The sequence below is a fragment of the Anser anser genome (assembly GCF_964211835.1).
Source record: "Anser anser genome assembly, chromosome: 18".
NCBI classification, from domain to species: Eukaryota; Metazoa; Chordata; class Aves; order Anseriformes; family Anatidae; genus Anser; species Anser anser.
The window spans coordinates 6,650,416-6,669,137 of NC_139739.1; the positions used below are offsets into that span (position 1 = coordinate 6,650,416).

Genomic DNA, 18,722 nt, shown 5'->3' on the forward strand with positions numbered 1-18,722 from the left:
AGGAGGGATTAATATTTCAGATAGTCAAAGCTCCTTTAGCAGCCAAGTGCCTGAGCTGGTGAATGAAAAACAAAAGCATGCAGAATTTGAGCATGTGCTTTTTTATTTGCTTGTTTTCCCCTCAAATTCATGTAGAAAACATCCTTACCAAGCCCCTTTAAGAGAACCGATCCACTAAATGTTTGAAGGTCAGGCAGGTTAGCTGCATTTCTGCAGAGGGTGCAAACAATGGAGTTGCATCTGATCCAGGCAGCAATCCTTTTTGTAGGAGCCACAACTATGCAGTTTTCCCACAAATACTAACTTCCCCAAAATGCTTCAATGATTTAAGCAATAGAGATTCCCAGAAACAGGATAATACCCTTTGGTCTGTAATAGCAGAGGAAAAACTGCTTTGAAATGAACATAGTGATTTGAGTGCGAGTCTCTCCCCTCACTAACTGGGCAGGGGCTGCAGCTGAAAGGCTGTCCTTGCTGGCCCTGCAGAGGACCTCACCCAGGGCTCCTGCACTGGGCTGGGAGCACGCGGAGACCCAGCTACGTGAGGGCTGGGGTTGCAAGAGGTTGTCGCTCATGAAATCCACACTCGCTTCCAGCTTTGTACCAGCATGGCGGTGGTGCGGACCAGGGCTGGGCAGTTGTGCCGATGGTCTCGTCCCCTTCCTGGACGACTTTTGATACAGTCCCAAGTTGCTGGGAACACTCCTTAAGAAGGGAGCGTGTAGTTTTGGAGCAAGTCACACCAGCTTTTCCAGGGACTGGGCTGGGAATTTCTGGCCTGGGGCTGTCGCTGCCTTTAATGTGGAGGCGGAACTGGTGGGGCGTGTGGGCTCAGCGCTGAGTTTGGCTGTCCCTGCCCAAAGAAGAGGTGTGGGGGGGTTTCAGGCCCAGGTGTTATTTCTTTAAGCTGGGATGAGCCACGGGCACAGCTCTAGGTAAGCAGCCTTCCCTGCATGCCAGCTTTCCCTCTGTAACCCCACCTTGACATTTCCTTCAACAGCAAGAGCACACCGACATCCTGCGCAGCCTCCGCTTCACACTGGCCTTCGTCCACTACGTGATGGAGATCGCTGCCCTGAAAGGCAGCTCCAGCGAGATGAGCACTTCGGTGGCATCTGAATACCAGCTGCAGGAGAGCGTGGTGGCTGACCAGATCAGCCTTCTCAGCCGGGAGTGGAGGTAAGGACCGGGCAGAGAGCCCCCCACATCACTCCCTGCCACCCCGACGTGTCGCTCTGTGCCTTTGGGACACGTAGTGCCGCCCCGCTGATGGGTTTGTGTTACAACGTGCTTTCTTTGCAGCTATGCAGAGCAGCTGGTGCTGTACCTGAAAGTCGCAGAGCTGCTGTCCTCGGGCCTGCAGACAGCCATAGAGCAGATCAAAGCTGGCAAGCTGTGCCTGTCCTCCACCGTCAAGCAAGGTAAGGGGCCTTGGCACATGGTACAAAGGCCTGGGATGGAAGAATGGGAGGTGTTACAAAGGCAGGGAGGATGTTGAGTGAGCGTGAACCCCCAGCTGTGCATCTCATTGTGCCCTTGCATGGCCGGGCCTTCCTTTCGGGGTATTGTTCATTCCTACTGAAAGGAATCTTCCTCTCAGTGCTTAGTTCAGGTCTCAAACTCCTTCCTGCTCATGCCTGTGTGAGAATCTTCAGTGCTAATTAGTGAGAGGGGAATTCATCTTATCTGATTCCTTGTACCTCTCTATCTCAGGTGTTTATTTGTACTCCACGCAAGTCCAACTTAATTACACAGTGCCTGGCCTAGTAAGTGCTTACTTGGCAAATTGAGACGTGTCTTGGCAATGATGGTTTTCAGGTGAAACAAAAACACAGGAAGTAAAACTCTGGTAATGCAGGAGTCACTGATTTGCTAGTCTCACAGCCTTACATTTGCATCTGACTGGCTGGCTTGTGATGTGAGCTGGCTGTGATTCAGTGATTAGAAAAAACAATTTTAACACTACAATGGCATTATTACTGAGGCAGCTTTTTGAAACACTTGAAGTACTTGACCCCTCAGCCCCCCTCCCCAGGGGTTTAGTCTTTGAAAGTACCCGTGCTGACTTGGGGTGGGGCTGCAAAAAGTAGAAGTTAGGCACAGCGAGCACACACGTGTTATAGGGGGCAATATGGAGTAAAAAGTACAGATTTAGCTACGCATCTTCCATGTGTTCCCCATGGGCTAACATAACCCAAATAAATTCTTCCTTTTCCGGGCAAATTGCAACTTGTAGATTCATAGCATAACTCTTCCCTCAGTGTGTGGGAACTGGATAAGGCCGTCTTTTCTTATTTCTGTCCCCACAAAGTACTGCTCCCTTGAGATTTTCTAGGGCACAGTGAGGACAAGGGGGTTGTCAAGGCACTTGTGTAACTTCTTCACATGTGTATGGAAAAAAAAGGTGGAAGTGCGACAAGACACTGCCCCAGAGTGTCCTTGGGCAGTGTGTGCCAAGCAGGGTCCTCAACTTGCAGCCATGATCTTTTTCCTGGTAATTTGGGCCCAGCCCAGAGCTCTGACTGAACTCCCCAGAGGAGGATGTTGCTTTATTTGCATATGTTTTTTGTTGTTGTTGGGTGTTGGTTTGTTTGATGTGTTTGTTTGTTTTTAAGTAGTCTTGGCTCTCTTCTCCTGGAGTTTTTCATTTTGCCCTTCTGATGTCACCCACGAGCTTTGGGGTTCCAACTCGCTTTCAAATTTCTTCTGAACCAGGGTGATCTGATAGTCTGACCCTGACAGGGTTAAGGTTTTGTGCCTCAGTCCTTTGGAGTTTCAACTGCCTTTGTTCATGGAGGCAGTCTCTTTTCTGGCTTTCTGCTCTCTTATCTCTACGTAGGAAGGCTATATTTAGTCACAGGGCCTGGCTGTCAGTGAAGTTGCCTCTCTGCATAGTACCCGAGATAGGTTTGTTCGTGGTACGGGTTCCTTTCCCTCCCCCAGAAGCAAGTTGTGCAGTGGGGGGGATTTCAAACACGCACGTACTGGTTAATACTCATCAGATGCTTTGTGCCAGGTACATTGTGTGGGTCGTGCCAGACAGCTAGTGAGACTCAAGCTCATGGCTTCGCTTGCTGTTTTGGGTTATTTAATCTCTTAGATCATATTTAACTCCTGGTTCTCTGTCACAACCTTCCTGTCCTAGCTGCCACGGTGCAGGAAAGGAGGTGACCTTTCATTCTGGGACAGCATTGTCCCAGGAGAGAGATTCCTTTGCTCAGCACTGCTCAGCCACACTGAGCTCCAACAGCTACCACATACAAGTCACGTACTTCTTCACAGCACGTCATCACCCGTCAAGTAACAGAAGCTTTGTATCTGGCATGTCTGCTGCTTCTGGTGAGGCGTGAGACATCTTGCACCGCGCAAACTGCTCTGTACCTTGTGGCAGCTGAAGGAAACAAAAAATAGGCCTGGCCTCAGGTGAAATAGATGTGTAGGTGTTGCAACGTGCAGGCTTGTAACTGGTGAAGGTGACAAAGGAAAGGAAAAAGACCCTGTGTTGGTGCAGCAAGTACTTACATTTGGCCTTAATATAACCTGATTGTCTTGAAGTTACTCATTTGGGGTCCTGTGCACGGAGACTGGGAGGCACAGGGAGAACTAGAAGAATGTCCAATGCATTTCTTTCCTTTATTCTAGTTGTGAAGAAGCTGAATGAGCTTTATAAATCCAGTGTATCATCCTGCCACTGCCTCAACATGAGACTGCAGAGGTTCTTTTTAGACAAACAGAAACTCATGGATCGGATCAACAGCATCACAGCAGAGAAGCTCATCTTCAGCTACGCCGTGCAAATGGTAATAACCGCACCATGCCTGGGAACAGGGCTAGCACAGAGCAGGTGTCAAGCATTGGCAGTTCCTGCTGGTGGCCTTAGCAGGTGGTTTCATTCATGATGCTGTGTGCAATCTTCGGGGGTTGGATGATGGAGGTGTTCACACGGCTAAGGGGCCGTGCTGGGAAAGCTGGGTTTGGTCTGGGAGTAACCTTTTGCACGGGGTTGTTGCCTGCAGGTGCAGTCTGCAGCCCTGGATGAGATGTTCCACCACAGAGAGGACTGCGCACAGAGGTACCACAAGGCTCTGCTGCTGATGGAAGGGCTCCTGAACATCATCACTGAACAGGGGGACATAGAAAACATCAATAAATGTGAGTGTTCGGTGGCTTTTTTTCCCCTCATTAGGTCATGCTGTGTTTTTATAGCTGCATGGATCGGGAACGTTCAGTATCCATCATCCCTCTTTCCTTTGGCTACATCTTGGTGGACATAGCACAGATCTCGACTTGTTCCTAGCAGCTCCTAGCAGCCCGGCCTCCTATTTTCCCAGGGAGAAAATGTTAGAAATGCAGGTCCCTGTTCTGAGCCATATTTTGAGAGCCGCACTGCAGAGCAATTGCCAGGGCTTTGTTGGAGTTTTTGATGTGTGAAAGAACTTGCTGAAGGAAGTGGCTTGGCAGTAGCAACGACAAGGGTTTGGTTTCCAACCGGAACCATCCATCTGATTGCACAGCGCACTTGGGATCGTGAAACTGCAGTGGCTGTCAGGCAGAGGTGGCTGATCAGCACAGCACGGGCTCACGGGCTTCCAACCCTTCTAAAACGGGACTGCTCGCCCGTCTGGGTTCCCCAGGACAGGCCAAGAAGGCAGCAAACAAGTATTTTTCTCATTAGGAAGTGACTGCAGTAGCAGTGAAAGCTGAGCTTTTACCTGCTTGTTATCGTTCGGCTTCCCTTCCCAGAGACAGACGGACCCCTCTGTTCGCTGCTCTTTGCTGTCACCTCTCTTGTACCCTCCCTTTGCTGTGTGTCTGAGGGGGGGTTGTACTTCACTGCTGCGGGCTCCACAACTGATGCATGCAGCGCGGAAACGACTGACCTCACTTGCTCAGAGTTGAACTTTCCCTGCCCTTCTGGCTGGGGTTTAATCACCTTTGTTATCCCTCTGTACGGGAGGGAGACAGAGGGGATGGGGGACAGCCTTTGTCCATTAGAGCAGCTTGACTTGGCCTCAGCTCTGCTCCATCACAGCTAAACCAGCCCATCGGCGGCAGTCCAGCGCCGCGTCAGTGCAGCTGAAGGGAGCAGAAGCAGCTGGCAAACCGTGCCTCTCCCCCTCTGCTGGCTAGCGAGTGCATTTCTTGGGCCAGCATCCAAAGTGCTGCCAGACTGCTCTAGTCGTCCGTGTGGACAGAGCTCTTGGATAGGTAATGAGAGAAGAGATTTCTGGCTCGCAGGCAATCAGTCAGTTAATTATCACTAACTTTAACAGCTGACATGAGGCTCGCTGAAGGAGAGCAAAAGGAGATTGGCAGGTGGCATGCGGTACTGGAGGGCTAAGTGAATAGGGAATACCAAGTAGTTTCTATTGTACTGTTTCTTAACAAACCTAAATCACGGCTTTTGTCCAGAGATACAGTTAATGCGTCTAATGGATTTCTTTTCCCAGCCGATATCCTGGTATTCCCTGTTTTACCCTATGTTCCAGCTTCCTGATTAAGTTGTTCTCTGGTAGGCTGCAGATGCGCACATTTCATGTTAGATCTTAGGTACTTGATTAGTTTTTTCAGAAAAGTAAAGTGATGAATGTAGAAATACAGCAAACGTTTAGCTTTTGACAGGGTCTCGGGCTCAGACGGTGAGGATCTGGCCCTGACTGTGCTGGGCTGTGCATGCTCCGTCTCTCAGTTGTAAGCCATGAAAAATGGCACAGGAGACCGTGAGTTATCTTGACTGCTGACAAAAGCCTCTCCACTAAATAAAAATGAATAAATTGTTTACAGCGGATGGTGGTCCTTTAGAACGTCATGATAACTGTGTTAGAACTGCTGCCTCACTGCTTTCAGTCCGGGATCTCTAATCGTTCAGCTCTTTGGCCTGTTTCTTCCCAGCAAGATCGTTGTGGCTAGGTCCTCATCTAGTCTAAATCGGTATGTGGTAGTGATTCCAGAAGGTTTGCTTAGGCTTGCTGAAATTCTCTTGTGTTTTGATTTTTGTTTGCTTGTTTGTTTTCCAAATCTCCAGCACGTTTTGGTGGTCTTTATACTGCCAGGAAAGTGAGAAGCTGATTTGTTGTGTTATTTTTTTTCTCTCTCCCAGGTAAACTCTGCATCGAGCGCAGGCTGTCAGCTCTGCTGTCGGGGTTCTGCGCCTGATTTTAGTAGTGTTCTTCTCCACACACCTCATCCCAGCTGATCACTTTGTTTCCGACGGCCTGCTGCTGTGGCAGGAATCAATTTTGGCAGTAGGAGACCTGGAGGATGAACTGCTCGATGTCCTGTATTTTGACATTTTGGGAAGTTGTTCCACAGACTTAAGTTCTTCTGTGGGGAGGTGTGACTGCAGCAAGCACAAATACTTCCCTGCCCAGAGGCTGGGCGAAGACGTAGCTGATGTGGAAAGGTTTCCCTCACTGGCAGCAGGGATGAAGGATAGAAGTCTGCTTCTTCCCAGCACTTTGAAGGATAAAGACTGCTGCCTGTCCTCTTGCTTAAGAACAGGGTATTCCGTGCTGTCTCCATTGCAGGCAATGGATGTGCTGAAACTGCTGGCTTCAGTTCATGCTGGAGGATGTCGTTCAGAAATCAAGGCCAGTTTGTGTACTTTCCCCTACCCCAACTGATAGCCAGGCACCTTCAAGCTTCCTGGCAACCCAAGGCCCCCTGCCTTTTTCTCCTTTGTCCTTTCTCATACTCATTTCTGCCTTGGAGTGCTTGCTGAATGGCCGAGAGGAGGGAATCTGCTCTACTTTGCCTGAGCGTTGCTGAAGTAGCAGCCACCTTCTACAGACTTACTGAGCAAGGCTGAGAGCGTGCTGCCAATGGGCAAGTCTGCACCTCCCGTGGCTGTCGCGTGGACTGCCTGTGTTTGCGGACGGGCAAACGACACAGGGAAAGAGACTCTGCCTGGAAAACAGGAAGATGACGGAAAACGCAATGTTCCTGTATTTCTAAGAAGCCAAAATGAATCCGTTCCTCCCTTGGTCCCTGTGCTCACTGGGATCAGCATTAAGGACTCTTGGCTGTTTGGTGCAGCCTGTCAGTACATATCTACCACGAGGAAGCACTAGCGCTGTCCTGCTTTCAGCTGTTGGCTAGATAAGCCCTTTCCTGTATCCCTCACCCTCCCCTGAAACTGAAAACACTAGCTTTGTGAATCAAAGGAGCACTTTACACACTATGGGAACTTTGAGAAGTTGACTTTGCATCACACAACAACCCAGGAACATCACGACTGTTAGGAATGCTGTTCTTTTTATTCCTTCCCTTGTTTCCTGGTTGTTTTATTGCACTACGTGTGTGCATATATTAATATGTATTCCTAAGGGTGAATATATATTGATATATATGGTTTGTGTGTAACTGTACGTATTTAACTGTACTGTATCTTGTGAGTGTGAGGCAAAAAGCACCGCGGAGTCTGTGCTGTTCCTCCTCCACACCAGGCAAAGCTGACTTGCAGTCTGGCAGTACCAAGGTAGTTTTCTTTTTTTTTTTTTTTATTTAAATGTTCTTTAAAGGACAGTCAATATAAAGCTCCATGCTTTTTAAGAGCTCAAGAACAGGCGTTAAGATCCTACACACTTACAATTGGAAACGCATTTTTAAAAAAAAGTTTTATTTGCTGCTTAAATTTTTTATAAAGAAATCTTGTAGTGTTCGGTTTTATGTTCAGCATTTCTTTTAAGGAGACTCTGTAGCCAAATGAGACTGCGGGTGCGAGTGGCTCGAGTTCTGGTTGAGGCTTCGGATGCTGTGAGCATGTGCGTGAGAGGATAGCTGGCTGCCTTTCTGTCTGTCTGCGTGCGCAAGTGTGTGTCTTAATTTATCAGAGTCATGGCAGTATTTTGTTAGTGCTGGGCAGAAAAGTATCTTTGAAAGCAACTTGAAACCTCAGGCTTTGTTTTTGGGGATTTAATAATAATTTGCACATGGTGGTTAAATCCTCACTGCTTTTTTCTCTCAATATTGGCACATTCAGTGTGATACTTTGCAAGGGTTTCAGGAGCAACTTAATTGGCTTGAGCTGGCATCATCTTTGGCAACATGGATACTTCTGATCGCAGAGCAGAAATGCCAATAAGGAAATTTAAAAATATTTTTGATTGCCCCACCAGGGAAGTTTTAAGCGTAGCTTACACAAATGCTTCAGTATTGGGCCTCTGTTACATCGTACATTCACAGCCTGCTGCTTCTGTGGCTGTTTATGCTTTTGCCTGGAGGAAAAAAACAAAATAACAGCAAAGAAACAACCCCCCAACCTGTGGCCAGGAGCGCTGAAGAGACCCAGACTGCTTAGGAAAGGATTTTACCAGTTCTGCAAAGGGCTATGCCGCAGGTGAGTGCACTGGGATGCAGCACGAAAGCACCGAGCCAGGACTGACTCTGCAATACAGACACCTGCTACTCGCCCTGAACCCTCACGGCAATCCCACGAGCGTACGCTGAGAGCTTCCTGCCCAGCAGAAGCGCAGCCCAGGACCCACGTTTGTGCCGCAGGTTTAAGGATCCTTGTACGTGGCAAGCTCAGCACTAACCTTCCAGCTGTGCTTAATTACTTGAATGTATCAAAATTGTCCACATTCAATGTACACAAGTATATATTGCTCCAAAATATTGTGGTTTACAGACCTACAACCAATATATATATGTATGTGTTTGTATATATACATACAAGTATGTGTGTGTATGTGTGTGTATGTATATATATGCACACAAACACAAACGTGTATATAAGTTTTCTCTCGATACTTGAAACTTAGCCACTGTGCTTGAATTAAAAAAAAAAAAAGAAAAAAAAAGAAAACACAAAAAAAAAGAAAAAGGAAAAAGAAAAAAAATCAGGTGATTTATTTTGCCATCACTTTGGTGACTTTATTTTTTATCTAATTGCATGTAGCGTGAAACCAATTTTTTTGGTGAAAAATATTTATTGCTTTGTAGACAATAAGGAATGCAAAATTAAAAAAAAGGCAACAAAAAAAGAAAAAAATACACAAAAAATCCCCAACCGTTGTTGAAGTTGCTAGCATAGTCCACTTGCTATTGTCATGGCTTTGTTACTGTTGCAGCGTTTGTGTGTAGCGTCTTAATAGATTTCAAGAAACCTCAGTCTAATAACATGTATCTTCAGGTTTGTGAGAGCGTATGATGATGTTCTTTATAAGGTAATGCTTGATACTTTGTCAACATTTTTTATTTGTGTTTTGTGTGACTTTTTTTTTTGGCTTTAAATTGTACAACACCAATTTAAGAAATAAAAAATGTTTTGAAATTGTTAGCGGCCTATTTTCAGTACTTACTCAGATACTGCACTAACTGGATTATGTATGGTATTTCATGGGTTTGGTTCTACCAGCCGTGACTTTCAGGTGAAGGAGTGCTGTTACCTTCTTTTCAAAGAGGGTGAAGCTTGGGACAAAGAAGCTATGTTGCCTAAAGCTACAGACAGCCTTTGAAGTTAGGAAAAATGAACCCAATTTCTTGGCTGGGGCTGCAATCGCTGGTTTATCTGTCCTTATCTGGCTGTGTTCTCTTGCTGCTACTGACAGAAACTATTGAGGAGTTGATAGCAGACCCCTTCCAATCCCATTAGGCTGATGCATGAAGTTTCACCGATGTTTCAGGATTTGCAAGATCAACCCGTTGGAGCTCTTTACCTCTTTGCAGTCCAGCGCTCAGCACACTGCAGAAGGGGTGTCTGAGGCATGGGAAGTGGTTGCGTAATTGTAGCAAGGAACACCATAAAGAAGCCCGAGGAGACTTCAGATGTGCTTTCAAGGCAGGGGTTGGACTGTGTGGCTCCCTGGGCAGTAGGGAGCAGCCAGAGCAGTGCAGGCATCTTCTTTGAATGTGCACCTGTGGGCTGAGAGAAGGGTGCCCTGTGAGCAGCATGGAGCCTTATGTGAAACCGGTATGTGCGAGGTACTGCACTGAGTGCCTAATTCATCCTTACTCCTGACAGGTAGATATGAGCAGCCCTTTAGCACCACAGTCAGGTTGCTGTCAGCCTTGATCCTGGCTTTTGGTGCAAGACTGGTAGCTGTAGTCGCTTCTCCGAATCAGAATATGTAGGATAAAAAGCGAAGCCCTGCGTCTGGGATGTGAATTATTCCAGTCCTTCCGCTTTGACAGAAACTAAGCAACAGAGGTGTGATCTCTCAGGGGCCTGATACTGTAGTTCCATGGAACGTTTCCCAAAACTCAGCTTGCTGTGCCATGCGTGTTATTGTTGGCCGTGAGCATCCCTGGGGAGAGCCCTGCCTGCCAGCCTGTCTGACTCAGCATCACCCCATGCGGTTACTGGGCTGTATTGTTTTTCTGTAAGAAAAGTTCCTATTTCAAAATCTTAGTTTACCCTGAGCTGGAACTGTTTTTATTTCTTGCTCAGCCCTATTTATAACTCGTTTCCTGTCCCTGCCTTTCCCACCGAGGGGAACAGGGCAGCACGCGGTCCCTCCGTGAGAACAGGGCTGCCTGGAAGGCCGTGCCCGGGTGCGCTGCCGCTAACGCTGGCTCGCTCGCGGGGACAGCCGCGTGTCGTGGAGGCACGGCGTGGTACAACCCGGGCAAGACCTCGGGAAGCTGCTCACAGCTAAATAAACAAAACCGCTGATGGTGCTTAGCGTTTGGAGCTTGGCACGCTGGGATTTTTGTATTGCTTTCAACGTGAACAGCACCCTTTTGTGGGAGGACATCGTGTTTGTTCCCTGTGGCGTGGGGTTGGGGTAAAGAACATAAATAAATGTGTTTCAGATGCTGGGGGTAAAGGGTTGGGTTTGAAGCTGTCTGTGAGGAAGTTTAAGGGTTCATGTGGAAAACCTACAGTCAGATGAAAGGCAGACAGTGTGTGCCACGTGCAGGTAGAGAACACCCGTCTGGATCCATGGGGCTCTTTCATGGGCAGCAGACAAAGGAGGACAGAGCTAGCTGGAAGACTGAACAGAAATAAAGTCTCTTCTAAAAGCTCCAAACCATGAGGCCTGAACAGCGTAAAAGCACCAGCGAAAATTGCACAACTTTTGAGATGTTTATGGTGACGTTGCATTGCTGTTGATTCTAGGAGAAAACAAACCCAAGCAATTCTTCCAGTGTGTTTGGCTTTGTTCCCGTATTTTATATTTAGTTGCTGTAAGTACGTCAGCAAAAACCTGCTCATTCAGCTCCCAGAGATCAGACGTAGCCTGGTGACATCAAGGAAGTACAAACGGGTGGGCGTGCTTCACACCAAGGCGATAAAAAGATCAAGTACCCTGCTTTTTTTTTTGTTACCAAGCCCTGTCCTATAAAAACTTTATTTCGTAGGAGGAGTTAACTCCTTTGGCCAGAGTTAATGCCCTGCTGACAAATCCCCACAGGAGGATTTTAAAGGCCTCTCGACACCCTTAATCTGTGACCATAAATGCAGCGCTGAGGATAGGTGCCATTCCCTGGCTGAGCAACTGCACGTAGGGCAGGGATACAAATGTCCCTGGCACGTTTCTGTTCTAAAAACAGCATTTTTAGGGACAATGGAGTCAGAACCACTCCTCCTGGGAGCTGAAATCTGGCAGGATGCTCTCGGAAAATGCATTAAATAATATATTTCTTAGAATAAGCTTAAGAAAATAAAGTCAAACATGGGCTTCTTTCCTTACTGTGGACAGAGGGTGGCTGAGTTTCCAAATGGTTTTCTGACATGAACCCCCGCTAGCACCCAAGTGCTGTCAGAGCTCCCCCGGCGCTGGTCCCAGCACCTCTTGGGCTTACACTGGGTACACCCCGATGTCTGTGTCCGCAGCACGGGCCCGGAGCTCTGCTGCCAGAAGTCAGGGTGCTGCTCCCGGGCCTGTTCCGCACCCCCAACACCCTGCGGGCCTACAGCACGTGGGGGTCCTGCCTTCGGCTTCTCCTCAGCACCTGGTGTGCTTGCTAACGTTGGCAGCAGGATCGTTAAGGTGCTCCGGTGGGGAACTGCAGGCCTGCTGGGATTCCTGCTGCAGGTAGTCTTAAAGCCACCACAGACGAATTGTTGCCACGCTTCTCTCGGTTCAGGCCTCGTTTCAGGCGGTCAGGTCACTTCCAAGCCAGAAGGGACTGGCCTGTGTTAGAGTGAGGGGGTCTGGTGGAGGAAGCACAAATGCGGGGTTGCACCACAGAGGTTTCACTCTCCCGGCGGTTGCCGGCCTTTGTGCTCTGGCCCACACTGTTACTGTGCAGGGGGAGGATTTGGGTGCCTATTTTCACCTCACGGACAAGGCATGGGGGCTTTGCCAGAGATGGCACTACAGGACCGCTCTGTCGGGTCGGGTATTGCACGGACTGTGCTGGGCCAGCGGTTGGATAGCCGAGCTGCAGTGGTAGTTTGTGGGGGTGTTAATGTTGCTCTTCTTGTAAAGGAGATGATATTGGAGTGATTCATCAGAGCAGGGCACGAAGATGTTAAATCACCTGTTAGAGCTAGAGCTCCGCCACCAGTTCTGCAGCGGCAGGTGTGCTTGTCCTGAAACTTCAAGGATGGCCCATTCCTGGAGCTACACGCTGCAGTCCCCAGGGCCACTTGCATACCTGGAAACGTTTTATGAGGATGATTTCACTGCTGAGTAAACTTGATGGCAGCACTCTCACTTAAGGCCAAGCACACTTTAATTTCACCAGTCCTATTAAACAAGTATGAAATGTTCTGCTCCTCACACAAACAGCAGGGAGTTTCATGAATTGTTTGTGCCTATTCCAATTTACCCCTGGGTACAGCTGCGAGAGGAATGAAACCCCTGCTAATTTAATTCTTGAAGATTAGGCAAATTCCTGAAGATGCTGGGTAAGTGTGATGCAAATTAAATCCAAGCAAGTGCACTGGCTTTGCAGACCTCACGCAGTGATCTGCAATTGGACCTTCTGCTCTACACCAGAAACTGCAGCCTCGTCTCTGCTGCCTTTTCACTCAAGATGTACATCCCTGAGGTACTGGCTTCACAGCGCAGATTCCCACAGAACTGATTTACAGCGGCAATTCTGGCAAGTCACTTAATTTCTCCTTGCCTTTGTTATCTACCTGTTTGAAAATAAAATAAAATAAAAATAAAATAAAATAAAATAAAATAAAATAAAATAAAATAAAATAAAATAAAATAAAATAAAATAAAAAATACCAAATGAAAACAGGACAATAATCCTTCCTTCGTTTGGAGGATTTAGACTGCAAACTCCTTGCAAGAAACATGCTCCTTTGACAGGTGCTGCAGCATGCTCCCAACCTCATTTGGGACCTCTGATGTTGCTGGCAGCTTATCAGTTCTGCTCTGCTAGAAAACCTGAAGGCTAAATGAATCATTCAGAAAATCCAAGTCAGTCATTTTCTGTGGTGCTGTAGGGAGCACTTTACTGGTGGGCTGTAAGGAGCTGGCTAATTGCATAGAGCAAGCGCCTCCTCTTTGATTCCTGTTGTCACCTGGACTCCTGTCATTATGTTTAACTGAGTAAAATGACGATATCCCCAGCGCTGCTTACCACTGGTGGCAGTGCTCCTCATGACCCGAGGCTGGCTGCAGCTGCAGGGGTGTGATATGCTCAGGGATAGGGCAGGGGTTTATGGCAGGGTAGGCAGATCACAGAGGTGATTCCCATCTGCCTGGGAATGGAGGGGACTGAGCAAGACTGACTGAAGGGATTGAGCACAAAGGCGACATTAACCACTCGTAATATTTTATGACAATGGGGTTCACACTGTGAACCAAGTCATTTTATAAACAGTGAAGCAGTGAGGCATGTGTGTGTCCTACAACTCCGCACTGGGACCAACAACTTTCCCCATCTCCTTTCCACCTGCCTAATTTTTATCTTGCGAAAGAGTCAGTGTGTGCTCTGGCAGGTTCAGAGCAAGGTTCGTGCTGTTTTGAAGCTCTTTAGAATGGATAAGGGGCTGGGATAGCAAAGCTTTTTCCATCATGGGGACATCCATGTAAGTTTTTCTCCTGTCATACCATTGTTTTATCCTATCTGCTGGGGCCTTCTTCCCTCCCTCGAAATGGGCCAAATTCAGTAATCATAGCAGGAAGGGAGGAGGAAGAGACGGTGTTGTACAGACAGGCAGTGTGACTGCACACACTTCACTTCCTAAGGAAGCAAGGCTAAAAGAGATTCAGACGCCCCGGTCTAAGCAATACAGACATTTATATTCCTGTTTCCATTGGCAGCGGTGCTGCTATTTGACAGGCTATCTTTTATCACTTCTCTAAACAAAGTACAGCTGGGAACATGTGATAAATCTTCCCTTGCCCCGTCCCGCTACTGAAATAACTCAGATGTGTCAGTTCAAAAAAGGACATGCTGCATTTCTTCCCCTTATTAGCAGAAATAACAAGCCTGCGTTTGATAATCTGGCCTGCTTGGAATTGTCACCCATTCCATTTTCCATCTGAATGAATAAATGGAGCTTTCTTACGCTAATCTCACAGCCATGCCAGGGGAGCAGCATCCTCTTTGGGTAGCTCCCTCCCATAAAGCACTGAAGCTCATAGCATAACAAAACAATTTCCAGGTGCATTTGGCTTTTTAGGAGGTACATGCTGTTGCCTGATAAGGGTGCCTATTGTACTAAGCTTTCCCATTAAGTACATCAGTACAGATAAAACTTGTTGGAGGAGACATGAGCATAATGATTGCCTGAGAAAGCCGGAGGGAGGAAAACCTGACAGGAAAGCGAAAGCGTGGGGGCTTGTGCTCAACAGTGGGCGATGCTGGTGTGGGTGGCAGCTGCATGACGAAGGGACAGTGACCGCTGCCCAGCAAGTACCCCCCTGGGAGGGTGATCTTGAGCTTTAGTGAGTGACCTGTGCTTCACATGAGGTATTTAGAATAAAACAGAATCATTAGGGTTGGAAAAGACCTTCAAGATCGTCTGGTCCAACCATGCCGTACCACCAATGTCACCTGCTAAACCATGTCCATAGCACCGCGTCCAACCTTTCCCTGAACATCCCCAGGACGGTGACGCCACCACTTGTTGCTGTGTTTCACTGTGACTGAACTGCTGCTAGTAGTACTGCTTTACCAAATGGGTTTGTGAGGAAAAAAATGTTGTGCTTATACATGTAATGCTTATCACAGGCACGCACTCGTTACTCTGCCTTTTCCCCTGCTTGGATTAATAACTTCTCACGCTTTTCACACGTGCAGGCCCCACCGAGCCTGTGTGTGAGCGAGCCTACGGAGAAACATCGCCAAAACACGAGAGGAGCCCGGCTGTAGGGCCCAGCGCCTGCTGAGGACCCCCCGCAGCCCCGGGGACCATTTTGGATGCAGCAGCCCCGCGGCCTCCCCTCAGCGCCGCCCCGCCCCGCGCAGCAGCAGCAGCAGCACCAGCGCCGCCTCGGCGCGGCCCCGCGCGGCCTCCGTAGGGCTCGGCCGGGCCCGCTGGGGCCGTGCCCGGGCGGGTGAGCGGCGGGGCCGGGCCGCGATGCTGCGCTGGGGGGCGCGGGCTTGGGGCTGGGGCCGCGGCCTCGGCTTCTGCCCCGCGGGGTTGGGGCCCGGGGCCCGGCCGCGTAACGTGCGTGCGGGCCGCGGGGGGAGGCCGGGGGGAGGGAGGCAGGGTCCGGGCGTCCCGCGCCTCAGCGGGGGCCGGGCGGCTCCTTGGGGCTCCCCGGGGTGGGACGGGCCGGGCCGGGCCGGGGCTGGCGGTCGGGGCTCGCCCCGCTGAGCGCTGTGCTCCCCGCAGGTGGTTCCCAGCATGGCCGAGGGGGTGCGGGCAGCGGTTGGCAAGAGGCTGAGCGGCGGCGGCGAGGTGCTGGAAAGGCCGGAGGAAAACGGGCACCAAAGCAAAAGGCTGAAGAGAGACGGGGGTGAGGAGGAGGAGGATCAGAGCAAAAGGTCGCCCAAGAGGAAGATCGTGTTGTTGATGGCGTATTCGGGGAAAGGCTACCACGGGATGCAAGTACGTGGGTCAATAAAGCGTCGCGGCCGGCCCTTACTGAGGTCTGTGGGGTTTAGAGCTGCAGGAGCAGGGAGGGAGGGCTGCGGCTTCAGGAGCTGGGGCGGGGACAGATGGGTTCAGTGGCTCCTGGGGTCAAGTGGTGTGGTAGTAGCTGGACTTAGGAAGCTGTCAGTTGTACATGTGTTGTATTCCATGATTAGTGAACATGCCTTTCAGTATAGAGCATCAGCAGATCTTTCAAAAGCTGGGCTGCAGACAAGGCTCTTGAGGAGGCTGAAAGCACAGGCACTGCAGTTCTGTCAGTGCGTGATGTGCTGTCTCATGATCCGTCCCGACCCGTGCACCAGCTTCAGATTGAAGCTTTACATTTCAAAGCAGTTGGGCAGAGGTTTCCTTAGGTCAGACCTCAGGTTTTCTCACTGTGTTCTGCAAAACGTGCAGATCCTGGAGAACTAAGCTGCGTATTTTAAAGAAACAACTTGCCAGCTGTGTTGACATCTCTTTGATATATGAAAAGACTGTATTCAAAGACATTGTAAATTGTCCTTTTCCTGGTATGCTCAATAGGGTGGCTTGTAGCAATTTAGGAACAGGAAAACTGCTGTAAGATTGTTACGCTTACACGTGGGATGCTGCTTTGTTGCAGCAGCAAAGTGCCCCAGACTTGCCTGTGCAGGAATGGTCTTGTGGCACAGTGTTAGCAGCAACAGCGTGATTTTGCTCCATCTGCTGCTCCTCTCAGCGTACTGCATGCTCCATACGCATTCCCGAGGTGTAGTTTAAAAGCTCTACGGGATAATTGGTAATGGTTGAACACAGAAGAATTTTTCATGATTATACAGCAAAGTAGCTTTGTTCAGCAGCAGTGAACAACGTGCACGGGCATGTCTGTGGAAGTGCATTGCAGCTTTACTGCGTTTGTTACTTAGTGGTGTGTGTTGGAGGGTGTGTGCCAAGCAGCCTTACACAGGTAGAGTTGCACGTTTCTCTCATAGTTCATCTACAAGTTTAGTGCAGAAGTTGCTGGAGCAAACAGTAGTCTGAGTTATATAACAGCTCGGGCTACCTGACCAAAAGAGTCCACCAATTTCTAGAAGCCCAATTTGCAGAGGCTAGGTTTAGAACAGCAGCTGTTACTGTTGCAGGCACTGGCAATTAGTTTAGGGTTGTGAAGGGAAGATTTTTAAAAGATTGCATAGTGATATTCAATTAATAAAATTTTTCAGTGATGTTCTTCAGAACAGTTACCCCATTATTATTATTTGTTTTCTTATTTTATATTCTCTTCTAGAGGAATATGGGATCTTCACAGTTCAAGACAATTGAAGACGACTTGGTATCCGCCCTTGTTCAGTCAGGCTGCATCCCAGAAAACCATGGAGAGAACATGAAGAAAATGTCTTTTCAGCGGTGTGCTCGAACAGATAAGGTACATTGGTTAGGGCCTGTGCTCTCATAAAATGTGGTCTGTTCCCACCAGCGCTGTTGTGATTGCCTGGTAAAGTGTTGTTTAGCATGAGATCCAACAGCAAATCCTATTTGCAGTGAATGTTACTTGAAACTCCTCCCTTCATTCATTACTAAACTTGAGTAAAAAGCAAATATTTAGAAAGAGTGGGATATTGGTTATATGGTGTTTGTAAAGCTGGTGCTTCATACTTACACTGCGTCTCTGCATTGCTGTCACATTCATCTGCTTCAGCTTCCCAACCTGCTGCTGCTCCTCACTGCTCTTGCTGCCTGGCTGATGCGGAGCTTGGAAATGTAACTGCATCACCGTTGATTTTCAACCCTGCCACAGCAGGATTCTAAGTCTGAACTGGAATTCATGGCTGATCTTATGTATAAGTCATTTCTTTTCTGCTGGTGCTTTACTTAATAGTCAAATACAGTGAGATACATCAGGAAAGGGAGTGCAATATTATGCTGTCTAAGATTGCTAAGGTGCTGGGTGGCCATACAACACCAGCAGGTCTTCCAGGAGTACTCTTACTTGGATTTCTGCCTGTGACCTTGCATTTGCCTTACTTCAGCCTGAAATGACAGTGAGAAAAACTTGTTCTTTAGCTATTGCAGTTCTTCAAGTGCTATCCTAGACCTTCCAAGGTACATAATTATCTGTATATGTGCTTTATGATTTTTATAGGGTGTGTCTGCAGCTGGACAGATTGTGTCACTAAAGGTCAGGCTAATAGATGACATCTTAGAAAAGATCAATAACCATCTTCCTTCTCACATCAGAATTCTGGGTAAGGATGCCAGAATGGGCAAAGAAAACTTTTCAAAGAGGAGCCTTCTCCTGCACAAAGTCTCTCCCTTACTATTATAATTTTCCTCAAAAGCAGTTTAGTTTTAACAAGAATCTGTTTCTGCTATTTTGAAATTAGTGTCATATAAAATAAATCTTTGTATATTTGAATTGAATTTTATTTAAAAAAAAATACATTGGTTGGTAAAGCTGAAATCCCAATTGGGTTATGGCCTACTGATTCAAAAACTTAACATCTCTTTTTAAAATAAGGGCTGAAGAGAGTCACTGGGGGATTCAACTCCAAGAACAAATGTGATGCCAGAACCTACTCCTACATGCTGCCAACATTTACCTTTGCCCATAAAGACGAAGATGTGCAAGAAGAGGCTTATCGACTGAACAAAGAGACCCTTGAAAAAGTCAACAAGCTGCTTGCTTGCTATAAAGGAACACACAACTTCCACAACTTCACGTCTCAGAAGGGCCCCAAGGACCCCAGCGCCAAGCGGTACATAATGGAGATGTACTGCGGAGAGCCCTTTGTGCGGGAAAACATCGAAA

General features: G+C 48.1%; 2 protein-coding genes across 4 annotated transcripts in view; both read left to right on the plus strand.

Annotated features, from left to right (window-relative positions):
• ULK1 (unc-51 like autophagy activating kinase 1) overlaps positions 1–8,844 on the plus strand; it is a 79,306-nt gene extending 70,462 nt beyond the window's left edge. For all 3 annotated transcript variants that reach the window (XM_083804537.1, XM_083804539.1, XM_083804538.1), the window contains 5 exons: positions 1,001–1,179; positions 1,303–1,421; positions 3,643–3,800; positions 4,017–4,152; positions 6,101–8,844. In XM_083804537.1, coding sequence (XP_083660663.1) covers positions 1,001–1,179; positions 1,303–1,421; positions 3,643–3,800; positions 4,017–4,152; positions 6,101–6,156 — 648 coding nt within the window. In that variant the 3' untranslated portion in view covers positions 6,157–8,844. The remainder of the gene's footprint in view (positions 1–1,000; positions 1,180–1,302; positions 1,422–3,642; positions 3,801–4,016; positions 4,153–6,100) is intronic.
• Positions 8,845–15,416: 6,572 nt separating this feature from the next.
• PUS1 (pseudouridine synthase 1) lies at positions 15,417–18,721 on the plus strand (the record flags this gene model as incomplete). Its single annotated transcript, XM_083804554.1, has 5 exons — positions 15,417–15,526; positions 15,695–15,910; positions 17,202–17,339; positions 18,057–18,159; positions 18,432–18,721. Coding segments are annotated over exons 1-5 (837 nt in total), but the record flags the coding sequence as incomplete, so codon positions are not given.
• Position 18,722: the final 1 nt, after the last annotated feature.